Here is a 13,937-nt window from a genome sequence, read left to right as displayed (position 1 = left end):
GACCCAGGCGTCATTGCCTAAGCAACATTGGCAGCAGGGCCTGGGTCATAGAGACATAGGGAGTGATGACAAGACGCTGCAGGTAGGCGAGTATTCCCTTTTTTATTTTGCTGTGACTATCTACTGGAGGCATGTGCTGTGGCTACCTATCTACTGGGGGCATGTGCCATGACTACCTATCTACCTTGGGCATATGCTGTGGCTACCTATCTATTGGGGGGCATGTGCTGTGGCTACCTATCTACTTTGGCCTGGGGATATGTGATCGGGCTGCCTGTCTACTGGGAGGTATTTGCTGTGGCTACCTATCTAGTGGGGGCATGTGCTGTGGCTACCTATCTATTGGGGGGTATGTGCTGTGACTACCTATATACTGGGGAGCATGTGCTGTGGCCACCTATCTACTGAGGGCATGTGCTGAGGCTAACTATCTAATTGGTGGCATGTGCTGTGGCTACCTATCTAATGGGGGGCATGTGCTGTGGCTATCTATTTACTAGCAGGCATGTGATGGTCCTACCTATTTACTGGGGGGGCCGCATGTGCTGTGGCTAACCATCTACTTGGGGCCATGTACTGGGACTACCAATTTACTGGGGGGCATGTGATGTGGCTACCTATCTACTGTGGGCATGTGCATATTGTATGGTTCTCACAGAATTACATTTTAAAATATGTGGTGTTCATGTCTCTCAGCCAAAAAAGTCCCCGACCCTTGCAATAGAGTATAAGAAGCCAATAAGTGATGGTCCGATTTCTGTGCCCCCAACGATCACAAGAACGGAACCCCCAGTGATCCGGAGAAAGGGGCTCCCATTATTACTAACGGCAGGAGTGTTAACTAAAGCACTAAAGTATCCCTTCCACCCCCATGCAGGGTCTATGAACGTGCTTGATATAATTGAGCGCTGTACAAGGCAATTTCTGATACTCCCATACTATTTAATGGAGTCTCAGGAGCTGTGGTCCTGACGCTCAACCCACTAGTGAGAATGGGATTCATGTTCTCAAGCTCGCTGGGGGTCCTACTTTTGTACCATGAATAACAATCTAATCATGGGGATCCAGCAACAGCTAAGGGGTACAGATTTCACTAACTGAATGAACTGTGAGATCCAGCAGGTGTCCTGGACATTCAGTACTATGGGACAGCACTCTGATCTCCAGCACTCCCAGAGATCGTCCACCATGCCAGACAGCTATCCTGTGGATAGGCAATAATAATAGTGACACAATGTAATGTTACTTCTTCATCCAAGGTTTTACCCCAACTTTTTTTTTTTAAAGATTTAATACTGATGCACTGCGCAAGAGTGGAATAACTTCTTCTGTGGGTCCACCATGGAAAATCTGTACCAGGTGGTACCTGACTGTAATGTATATGATGTACTAGTTAAAAAACATTGTTAAAGGGACCCAAAGACCCAGTCATGGGTACAACTCTCACCATCTGCACCCTTCAGGTTATAGCCCTATAGCCCTTTCCCAATGTAGCGTGGGCTTCAAATCAACAAGAACACCTCATGTTGATGAATCTAGTGTGGGCTAGAAAAATTACCATATCAAATCCAAGACCTTCTAAAAAAAGTTACCCACGGTGGCCATATTACAAAAAAATTGGAGCAGAAGCTTCAGAAATATTGGTTACTTTACAAACCTGATGCTCTGGAATTTCCAAAGCCCCTTTCTTTACCCAATACCTGTACGCACTACATGTATGCTTATGCAGCACGGTGGCTGAGTGAGTAGCACTTCTGCCTTGCAGCACTGGAGTCCTGGGTTCTAGTACCACCCAGGTCAACATCTGCAAAGAGTTTGTATGCTCTCTCCGTGTTTGCTTTGGTTTCCTCCGGGTCCGCCGGTTTCTTCTCACACTCCAAAAACATATTGGTAGGTTGTTTAGATTGTGAGCCCCATGGGGTCAGGGACCCATTTGTCATGCTTTGCGCTATATAAAGAATTCTTATTATTAATTTTATGCAAAGGGTCACTATAGACTGGTGTAAAACTCAAAGACCACAAGAACATCGGCCTAATAAATTCATTGTCCTTTGTAAATGATGAGTGGAAGTCCAACTCCCAAAATCTCCATGTCATTTATCCATATATAGCACAATACTTCCACATGAAAGGAATGGAGATGCTGTGCGCTGCAGTACCAGGCATAGCCACTACCTTACCGATAGTGCTGTTCCTACATACATAAGATAATGATGCTTGCTGGAGCACCTCGACTCCTCATTTATCTAATCAGTCTGGGGTGCAAGAAGATGGACACTAATCAGAGGCCGTTTATCTAGGCAAAAAGAATACCGGAACATATTTTTCAAGCTTTAAAGAGGAGGCAATTTCTACAGACAACAAACATCCTGTCTAGAAATCCAATTATCACGCACAAAGAACAAGCAGCCTCTCCCAGTCTGAAATAGCTGTTAACATTGGACAGAGTTATGTAACAAAAATGAACTATTTATTCCTGGTGGCAGCGACAGACAACAGTACGGACTCCGGACAAACCCTATGCACTGCAGCTTCACTTCTATCAGGATGTGATCTACCAAAAGGTGTAGCCCGGTGGTTCAGGGATAAAAACAAAATCTAATAGAAGACCTAAGCAGAGGTGAAGTCTATAGATACAGATCTGTGTATATCGTTTTATAATGGAGATGAGGAAGAGAGCAATCTGATGGGGTTAGCCAAATAAAGTTTGTACTACATCCACTACATCAGGGACTTCTGCAGCTTCATGTCCTGGCCATGAGATACACGCTCGGTTTTACGAACTCTTACAAACTCTTCACCTGTGGCGTAACTAGAATCTGATGGGCCCCAGTGCAAAGTCTGTGCCAGGCCCCCGACTATAATGTAGGGTTTATAGTACTAGTCTTCTCATATGGGAAAGTGACAATATAAGGGCCACCTAAACCTCCTGGGTCCAGGTGCAATAGCAACCTCTGCACCCCCTCAAGTTACAGCCCTGTTCTTCACATAAGCAGGAATTAGGGGGGGGGGGGGGGAGAACACTACCTAAATAATCATTTTATCTAGACCACTGAGGAGCCCTGGCACAGGCAGTTCAGGAATGATGAAGAATATAAAAAAGATGTGCATTAACGTTATGTTTTTACAATGTATAAGATATGGTAAAGTGTTTTGGAAATAAAATACCTTTAGTTTAACCAAGGAAAAAGTTGACATAAATCATCCAAAACAAAAATGTAGATTTTAAATAAATATGCCACACAGGGCAACCCATTTGTTGGCCAACAAATCACATTTTTTAAAGACTTGTTGGTTGAAACGTAACATAATGTGTACGGAATTGGTTCCCTGGTTTAAAGAAGTGTTTGACTCTTAGGCTTCATGTACAGGAACATTAGGGGAGATTGATCAGAAGTGTTTAGGAGCAAAGCTGATTAAATTGCTCTTGGCAACCAATCAGCTTTCAGTTTATAACCTGCAGAGGGACGGTGTAAGTGAATCGTGGCATTGTGCATCGTCGGACAATGCACTTTCAGGATCTCCTCCAGACTAGGTAAGTATATATGCCGCAAAGTGCACACTGCACTGCACCGGGTGCCATAGTACTCTATAGGGACCACAAATTGCATCACCAGCACCAAATTGGTCCTGTGCATGGGCCCGAATGTGCAATAAGGCTAAAAGTTTACTCTGTCTCGAGTTGGGATTTTGAGGTTGGCTAACTTGCTTTTATTGTATGAAGTAGATCAGAGGAAAATTGAGAACTTCAGCAGACCCAAACACAGTGGTAGGTTATGGCTCTGACATTACAATTCTGTTTGATATGTGCAATGTACGGGGGGGGGGGGGGGATATTTTGGACCACATAGAGGCTCTATTTATAACTGGGCACCTACTAAAAGGAGTCTGACAAAAGCTTCTTTCAAAGAACATTTAATTCTGATTCTCATGAAAGTTTTAGGAAACACCTTCACAAACACACACAGATCAATGCAGCAGATATTCAGCTGATAAAACATTGGAAAGCCTATCAAAGAGTAAGAAACAAAATCTCCCCTCCTGTGGGTACAAATACACATCTTCACTCAGGGAGGGGATTCTAAATCAAAGGGTGTGAACACAATTTGGTGTCCATTATGCAACCAATGCACCCTGCAATGCAAGTGACTACGTGTAATCTCAGAGAAAAGGGATTAGCTGGCAATCTACTCTGTTTACATGGCATATCAAAGACAAAGCAGATAGCATCCTGTAATGAAGATTCATCACTAGAGTTACCCACATGCAACAAGAAGTCAGCAAATTTTGAAGCTGAATATTTCAAGGAGAGGCAAAAACACCTCAATTTCTCTTGCACAGATACACAGACTTATTCACAATAATTGGCACCATGCGAGAAATCATTAGGATAACTACAAGGAAAAAATTGGGATATAAAAATATATTTTTTTTTGTAAATGTTTTGATGTCTACAAAAAAAAAGTTTGAAGGCGGCAACCATGGTGCCACCTTGTTGGTTTGGCTGTAGCGCTTTCCGGATACCTTTTTCCACATTTGGCCTTTATCCCCTATACATTAAATTGGATTATAACGCTAGAGGCAACAACCACTAGTACAGGGCGGGAACTAAAGAAGTTGGAAAACACAAAGTGTGCATGGCAGAGGATGGTCAAGAGGGCAGCATGTTGGCTCAGTGGTTAGCACTACAGCCTTGTAGCGGGGAGGTCCTGGGTTCAAGTCCCAGGGTCAACATCTGCAAAGAATTTGTATGTTCTCTCTGTGTTTGTGTGGGTTTCCTCCGGGTCATCCCGTTTCCTCCCACACTCCAAAAAAAACATACTGGTAGGTTGATTAAATTGTGAGACCCATGGGTACAGGGACTGATTTGTCAAACTCTGTGCAGCGCTACGTAATATGTGTGCGCTATATAAATAAAAGGAATTGTTATTAAGCCAAGGTCAGGGCAGGCAGAGTTTTAAGGTGCATATACTACAAGTCAGGGCAGCACAGAATCTCACACGAGCAGGTGAGGAGCAAGAAGAAATAGGGATGCCCTTGTCAAACATAAGTGGAGTATGAACCTTAATACTCCATCCATCCTATATCCATCCTATACCGTTTAATACCAGGGACTATGCACGGCATTGGCAATTGACTCTTCCATAGTAACATTGGTTGACCCTTTTTTAAAAAAAAAAAAATGGGTTAACAGGTTACCAACATTTATTTTCCTATATAAATTATATTGAGGTGTTGTAATTTTTGTTTGAAGAGTCCCTGACATTAAAGGGAATCTGTCAGCAGTTTTGAATGTACAAAGCTGCAGACTGTAGTAGGTAACAGCAGGACTGTGGAAAGAGAGTAATATTTCAGGATTGCAGTTAGATATGGAGGGCACCAGTGTGCGAGATGTCTTAACTGAATACAGGGCAGACTCTCTCCTTTGCTCCTCTGAGTCAGTGCTTATGTTTGAATACAATAGCAGTTACTCAGGGGAGTGCAGCTGTGTAGCAGAACATCAAATAGTTCACACACCCAAGTGCTCAGAATCCAGTCCAGTGCTCATTTTCACAGTCCTACTGCTACTTACAACATATACAAAGCTATGATTACACAGAACTGCATCTACACCTTCAAGGGATCATCTTTAAAGGGAACATGTCACTAGGGACCTCATTTTCACAAAAGACAGGTTGCAGAAGCTTATTACAACTGCAGTGCAAAAGTGCCACTCTGCCTTTTATAAGCATTTGCATTACAATATACACTCACTGGCCACTTTATTAGGTACACCATGCTAGTAATGGGTTGGACCCCCCTTTGCCTTCAGAACTGCCTCAATTCTTCGTGGCATAGATTCAACAAGGTGCTGGAAGCATTCCTCAGAGATTTTGGTCCATATTGACATGATAGCATCACACAGTTGTCGCAGATTTGTCGGCTGCATATCCATGGATGCGAATCTCCCGTTCCACCACATCCCAAAGATGCTCTATTGGATTGAGATGTGGTGACTGTGGAGGCCATTTGAGTCCAGTGACCTCATTGTCATGTTCAAGAAACCAGTCTGAGATGATTCCAGCTTTATGGCATGGCGCATTATCCTGCTGAAAGTAGCCATCAGATGTTGGGTACATTGTGGTCATAAAGGGATGGACATGGTCAGCAACAATACTCAGGTAGGCTGTGGCGTTGCATCGATGCTCAATTGGTACCAAAGGGCCCAAAGAATGCCAAGAAAATATTCCCCACACCATGACACCACCACCTACAGCCTGAACCGTTGACACAAGGCAGGATGGATCCATGCTTCCATGTTGTTGACGCCAAATTCTGACCCTACCATCCGAATGTCGCAGCAGAAATCGAGACTCATCAGACCAGGCAACGTTTTTTCCAATCTTCTACTGTCCAATTTCGATGAGCTTGTGCAAATTGGAGCCTCAGTTTCCTGTTCTTAGCTGAAAGGAGTGGCACCCGGTGTGGTCTTCTGCTGCTGTAGCCCATCTGCCTCGACGTACTGTGCGTTCAGAGATGCTCTTCTGCCTACCTTGGTTGTAACGGGTGGCGATTTGAGTCACTGTTGCCTTTCTATCAGCTCGAACCAGTCTGCCCATTCTCCTCTGACCTCTGGCATCAACAAGGCATTTCCGCCCACAGAACTGCCGCTCACTGGATGTTTTTTCTTTTTCAGACCATTCTCTGTAAACCCTAGAGATGGTTGTGCGTGAAAATCCCAGTAGATCAGCAGTTTCTGAAATACTCAGACCAGCCCTTCTGGCACCAACAACCATGCCACGTTCAAAGGCACTCAAATCACCTTTCTTCCCCATACTGATGCTCGGTTTGAACTGCAGGAGATTGTCTTGACCATGTCTACATGCACTGAGTTGCCGCCATGTGATTGGCTGATTAGAAATTAAATGTTAACGAGCAGTTGGACAGGTGTACCTAATAAAGTGGCCGGTGAGTGTAATTGTGTGTTACAACTTACCTTGCACCCTGACAAAATCCTCGGGTAGTCACAGGGGTTGGGTTTTGGTTTGGTTGCATTTAAAAACAACAACATGTGACTTGTCTGTGTTACACACTCCTCAGATCTTAGCCCCCACCTTTGTGCTCTTGTACAGTTCCTTCCTCCTGCTCCTTCACAGAGGTCACATCCTGGTGAGCCGAAATCAGTGGGAGAGGGAGGAGCTGTACAGGAGCTCAAAGGTGGGGGCAGCCTGCAGTATCCACAAGTCACATGTTTTTTGAAATGCATCCAAATCAAAGCCCAACCCCTGTGACTACCCCAGGATTTTGTCAGGGTGCAAGGTAAGTTATAACACACAATTATATTGTAATGCAAATGCTTATAAAAGGTAGAGAGGTATTTTTGCACTGCAGCTGTAATGGGCTTCTGCAACCTGTCTTAGCTCCCTGGTGACAGGTTCTCTTTAATCCTAAAAAGATTTACATTTTCCTGCAGCCCCATCACAGAAGTAACAGAGTATTATATAGTTCTCATTAAAGTACCTGGAAAAATGCACGGATATGCCTAGTCCTACAAATACAGAGATTTAGTAGCTGTCCTTTGCTAATGATATTAGATGAAGGCAGTCCTCAAATAAGATGTTAAATTAGTAATTGTATACATTGTATACTCCTTGGGGGGGGGGGGATAAAAAAAACGGTTTAGAATTCATACTACTGTTTTGTGCACAGTAACACTTTTACTGGGTTCTTTTAATAGGATTAAAAGGAAGAAACAAGGCCTTTTTATGTTTAGTCTCAGTTTTGCATAAGTAAACAGGACTGTCCCCATTACGTTAACCCCATCATGTGCGATCAACTGTGTCTGGCATATTCTAGGGTGAGCCTAGAATTACTGTAGGTGCAACTTAGTCTTGTAACTATCTGCTCTGAAAATATTCACCCACACACGTACTCTAAGCTTGGAAGAGTGTGCACATGTTCTCATTGCAGAAAAGGGATTGGTCCCTTACAGTTGTCAAGCCCAGAAGAAGAATATATCAGGTATGTTGAGTTATATGCATGTTTTATCCGCCCCCGATGTTGCCATAGGATGTGAGAGCCATGATGCCCCCTTCCATACACTAAATGATGGTCCAGCTTTTTAATTTTCAGAAATGACACGTTAAAATTGATAAACTATATGTGCAGGGACACATATATTTATTTTGTTAATCTATTTATTGGCCAGATAAACTATCCCATCAAGATAGGATCTCTCAATAGTCCAATGTACTGGAAAACTCTTGCCCGAGGCCGGACTGTATTATGCTATGAAGAGTCTGGACCTTACACCCATCAGCTTGTCCAAACATACACTCACTTGTATCTATCATTTTGTAACGTTAAACACATCCTATCAGATTTTACTGCTCTGACATGTCAAAAAACATTTCCTAAGAATTGAATGTGTCGGACATATTACAAAAAGTTAAAAATTTAAAATGGACAATAGCAGTTCTCACTTCCTGCCCTATAACATACTGATAGGACACTATGTATAATCTGCTCACCTCCTTCTGCTCTATAACATGCGGCCTGCAGATAGAACACTAGGTAAAATCTTCTCAGCTCCTCCTGCTCTATAACATGCTTCCTGCACATAGGACACTTTGTTCAATCTGCTTACCTCCTCCTGCTCTATAACATGCTGCCTGCAGATAGGACACTTTGTTCAATCTGCTCAGCTCCTCCTGCACTATAACATGCTGTCTGCAGATGTATCCGTTTAACCGTTTTGCAGCATATTAGAAATTTACTGGATTTGCAGCGGACTTCCAGGAAGGGTGTTGACTGCCATTGGCACCCTCCATCATGACGTCATGTGGTGTGCCGCATGGATCCAAGATGCATTAAAGTGCATTGGTTGTCTTACACTGCGCCACTTGAACTGCTAACACCATTGAGCCGGTTATAGTGACAATTATTTTCTGCATAATGCAGCAAACACCTGCCACATGTGGAGGCCTCAGCATGCCGTTACCCATGCCATGACATAGATGCATCACGGTTTGTGGTAAGGGGTTAAAACTTTACAATAGAGGTAGATATAATGCATCTCTACATTGTATAACACTTTCTTATTCTGTCTCATTATTTAGGAATGCAAGAACATTAAGGCCATCTGGTATGCACAGAGGCCAAAGTCAATGTGGGTAATGAGAACTTGAGGGCCTACAGTGAATAAAGCTCATAAAATAACATATTACTGGCAGAATATGAACCAGAGGAGCTCACCATCAGCTACAGAATACAGATAAAAGCCAACTACACACGTAGAATTCATTATTTAGTGAGCCAGCAGTTTATAGTCAAGATTATAACGTACGTCTAAACTAAACCCACCAGTTACCGTAGGCTACCTCATGCCACGTAAGAGTATACTACATAGAAAACTATTTTTTTACTAACAGATACTGAAGTTTTGTGAAAATCTAGACAATACGTGGAGATAACTGCGGCACATTGATAGTATAAAGTTCTACGCGGTTGATCTGATCCTATTGGAAAAATCAAAGCATGCACCCCTCTGATCCGAGGCATACGTGAAACTCGCCCATTAAAGTTAATGTTTGTGTGGAAAAAAAAAAAAAAAAAAAACGGACAGTACCGGGATGTCAGATTTTCATTTATGTGTTAGGGTCCTTTTACATGAGTGTTTTATCAATTTAGTCAGTAACAATTTCCATCAGTTTTCAGTCATATTTTGTCCAGCGCATCATTTTTTCACATAATAAAAATGGGGGAAAAAAGAATGTGGTCTATGTTTTCCATATCAATGGATCAGTGAAAACTACAGTGCCCTTGTATGTATGTCAGAGTGCAATGCATTTTTAATGTGTGCCCATAAACCTGTCTTGGGGCGCTTTTCATGCGCATAAAAAATATAAAAAAAAAATAATGTGCTAGCATGCATTCTAGAAAGAAAACCGCACATCACAAACATGCGCAGAACATACTAGAAAAATGTTCATATGAAAGGGCAGTTTGAGCATACTGAAACCAAAGAGATGTGGTAGCTCAGATCTGCGAAAATCTCACAACTCAGATGAGGAACTACAAAAAGATAGCACTAGGACTGAAATTGCATCAAAGTTGGAAGATTTTTCACTGCATTGACCAAAAATGTCTAATGTCCAGGTCGTGGAAAAAACTAGGAGTTTTGATGGCTGTTTTTTTTTCTTTTTTTCAATTGTTATAGAGGCAAACATCAAGTACTTATTTTTTCCAACCACTTATGTACTTTAAGGACTAGTATAGTTTTGGTAGCTTGCTAGACAAGGGCATGTTAAAGCAAACCTGTCCCCATGAATGTAATTTAATTCAAATTACCTGGCTCCCTGCCAGGAGGATGTAGTGAGTACCAGGGTGGGAAGCTACAGCCTGTGGTAGTCTCCTCTCTTCCATACAAACATCCAGCTCCCGCCCCACTTCCTATCATGTGCATTGAGCAGGCAAGGGAGGGTGATGTTTAGGAGTAGAGGAAAAAGACATGAGGAGACACAGGAAATCACAGGTCGCAGATCCCCCTCCTCTGGGACTCACCACACCCTGCTGGCAGGGAGCCAGGTAATGTGAATTAAACTACTGAAATTATTCAGAATGCCAACAAAGGCAACTTGTCACCAATACACTATTTTATGGTTATCACATGTTCCAAAAGCCATAACATGACAAAACCAATATGTGCTTTTATCACGTTGGTGGAATGTGTAGATCAGATAATTTAGGCATTATACTTAAGTACCTGGCTACAGTGTCATTAGAAATTATATAAGAGAAGACATTTCTTAATCTGGGATCCATCATTTTTTAGTGAGAAGGGTTATTATTATATGAGAAGGAATGGACCCCCAAATTCACCCCAAGGTCAGACCCTACACCTCATATCAGCACAAACATTAAAAACATAAAAAATAAACCTTTAAATTGTAAAAATTGTGTAATAATTTTGATTCAGTTGTAAACACTTACTGCCCGATTGATCAGGTGCCCCAGCAGGACCTTGTTCTGTCCAGGCCTGCACTTCACCTTGCTGTAAAGAAAAAAAGAAATAAGATGATATTTACAATATCTGATATAAAAATAGCCACTAGAAAAAGAATATACAAGGACTTCTTCACACATCCAATTTGTGTATCAACTTTATAAATATTATTAACTCACCCACAGAACAAATAAAAAAATAGTCAACTTATGAGTCTATAAAAATACAAAAAATAATTAAATGGAAAATAAAGGGAATATTTTTTTTAAATCTTTTGCAGATATAAAAAAAAAAAAAAAAAAAAGAAGAAGATGGCAAACGCCAAAAATAAGAGCAAAACAAGGTCCACAAACGAAAGGTCAGGAGAAACCAGCCAATAGGTGTTGTCCATTCAACATTATTTCAAATTTTGAATGGTAAAATAGATTTTATTTTTTACACAGGATTAGTGGATGACAGCTGTAGTAAAGGTTCACACGTGGCAGGTATCGAGATGTGTATTGGTTTTTGTGACCGATTAGTGAAATTGATTTTTGATCATCATGGTAATATTTGGGGGGAAAAAAAAAATCTGCCTTGTATGGATATGCAGAGAAGATAAAAAACCGCAAACCATGGCAGAGGGTTAGTGGCCTCTATAGCAGATGCTGTTACCTTCGCAGTACTCTCTGCAACAGGAGTTGAAGCTTTGTAGCCGAGCTGTAGCAACATGGCCTCCGCAGCGTTTCTCTTTGCCGTCTTTTTGTTGGGTCCTGTTCCTGTTGCCGTTTCTTCCCCAACTTTTACCTATCAAAAAAAGAAAATGAATAAAATGTCCAGAAGTAAAAAAAAAAAACACAAGGGTTTGATTCCTTCATTTCATTAGCTGATGTTTAGAACTTGGGGCGGCGGCACACGGATAACAGACTATACACCGGCCAGTTTTCATGGACTGACAATAGCCCTAAGGCGGACTCTGTGAGGGAGATTTATCACAGGCGTCTATGTCAGTTTTCTGGCATAGAAGCAGTGAAGTAATTGCAAATTCTTGCATGTTGCAGAAGGTAGTGAATACGCCACGCTACGTGGGCATGGAGGATGTGTATGGGGGAGCAGCAGTCAGTCTTCATTCTTTTGAGACTTGGAATAGCTTTGCCTAATCCCCTTGATGTATCCGGCCCAATAAGGAGGGGCATGCATAAAACTCCCCCTGTGTGTGCATCATAGTAATATATGATGCAAGGCGTTCCTTCTTTACTAACAAATAGCAGCACCGAACATTGCAGTTCTTTTACAGTTTGGCGCTGCTGTTTTGCGGGAAAGAAAGGACTCCGTGTATCATAGTTTACCTCTGCACTCTGACCGGTCCATGAGATAGTGGGCTAATCTACCTGTCATGACATTCACCAAATGATGAACAAGTTAATATCTGGCATATTATTGATTTCCAGATCTGCAACTTATTTTCTGAGAAATCTAGCTCATACTACACCGATGGTCTAAAGCAGTGATGGCGAACCTTTTAGAGGCCGAGTACCCAAACTACAACAAAGACCCGCTTATTTATCGCAAAGTGCCAACACAGAAATGTAATTTGTGATTTATACTCCCTTCTCTGTCACAGTTTTCATTGATACCAGCACCTGAGGACACCAATAAAGCAGAAAATAGCCCCAGGTACAGCTGTCACTTTAAAATACATCTGTGCACAGCAAGTCCTGGGCTGTCTGGGACTGCAGGAAGATACCTGGAGTCATCTCTGGTGATGGCCTGAGTGCCCACAGAAAGGGCTCTGAGTGCCACCTCTGCCACCAGTGCCATAGGTTAGCCATCACTGGTCTAAAGGATGAATGTGCACAATGGAGAATAGGGTTATGGTTCTCACTCCATAGCAAACAAAATACTTTATTTCACAAGACCCATATTAAAAGGGAACCTGTCATCAGGAGGCCTTTTTCTGTCTCTCCCATGTCCCCATAGAGAAAAGTGTACACATTGCTAAAGAGTAGTTGTTTGTTTTTTGTTTTTTTAAAGTAAAACTGACTTTTTCCCGAAAAAAAAGTTAGATTAAAGTCTACCCTTCTGTATCTAGAGCTGTATTCCTAGTCCCTTGATAGTGGGGCAGACGTGTATGCTGTCATGTGGGAGTTTTTTTTTTTTTTTAATTTGAAATCGATGCATGACGGAGCAGTATCCCGAGGGGACCACTCGTCATTGGCCACTTCCATGGGACTAGGGACACAGCTCTGCATACAGAAAATTACCAAGCACAGCGCTTGGGTATCATTGGCACTCAGAGTGAACTTCCTACACTAATGAATAGAGCAGCAGGACATATGCGTGATCTGCAACTCCACCCATTGGTGAGAACAGGAACCCCTTTTCTCCGGATTGCTGGAGAAAGGGGACACTTCGTAAAATTGTTACAACCTCTTTAAAGCCCATGAGACTTTTTCTCGGCCTCCATTCTGCTAATACGACAAATGAGAATTAGTCATTTTATTGTCACTTTGATTGAACAGTTATAGAAGATGTACATTGCTCTTGGGTTCCAAATGTTATATCAAACAGTTCTAACAAACAAAATCTGCAGCACTTTGAATTATGCAGTTTTTACACAATGTAACTTGCTTTTATTCAAAGTTTAATAAAAGAAAAAAAAAATTAGACCAACACATCCATCAAGTTGTGGGTGTGAGTCCACCACATGACTGCAGGCGGCTCTGGTGTGGGCTCCAACAATGACAGTACATGTGGCCTGATTCAACCGCAGCTTTAACTAAGTGCTGGGTAAGACCCAGGAATCCGACAGCTGAATCAACCATTCCGGGAGTCTATATAGAGCGGTGCTGAATCTTAGCCGACATACTGCGAGAAACTCACAAGAACACAAAATAATCATTTCAAAAACTTTCTTTATAAGGTCCTCAAAACATTGTAATTGCATCACCGCTGTTGGATTGACAAACTGTAG

The 13,937-nt window shown here is 42.1% G+C and overlaps 1 protein-coding gene across 4 annotated transcripts in view; it reads right to left on the bottom strand.

The window, feature by feature from the left end:
* Positions 1-13,937, bottom strand: part of STAU2 (staufen double-stranded RNA binding protein 2) — a 166,287-nt gene that overhangs the window by 66,534 nt on the left and 85,816 nt on the right. For all 4 annotated transcript variants that reach the window (XM_072151706.1, XM_072151708.1, XM_072151707.1 and 1 more), the window contains 2 exons: positions 11,639-11,770; positions 10,972-11,032 (listed from right to left, as the gene is read on the bottom strand). In XM_072151706.1, the coding sequence (XP_072007807.1) occupies positions 10,972-11,032; positions 11,639-11,770 (193 nt within the window). The remainder of the gene's footprint in view (positions 1-10,971; positions 11,033-11,638; positions 11,771-13,937) is intronic.

This window comes from Engystomops pustulosus, chromosome 5 (genome assembly GCF_040894005.1).
Source record: "Engystomops pustulosus chromosome 5, aEngPut4.maternal, whole genome shotgun sequence".
In the NCBI taxonomy this organism is placed as follows: domain Eukaryota; kingdom Metazoa; phylum Chordata; class Amphibia; order Anura; family Leptodactylidae; genus Engystomops; species Engystomops pustulosus.
This window is presented reverse-complemented; position numbering and strand designations above follow the sequence as displayed.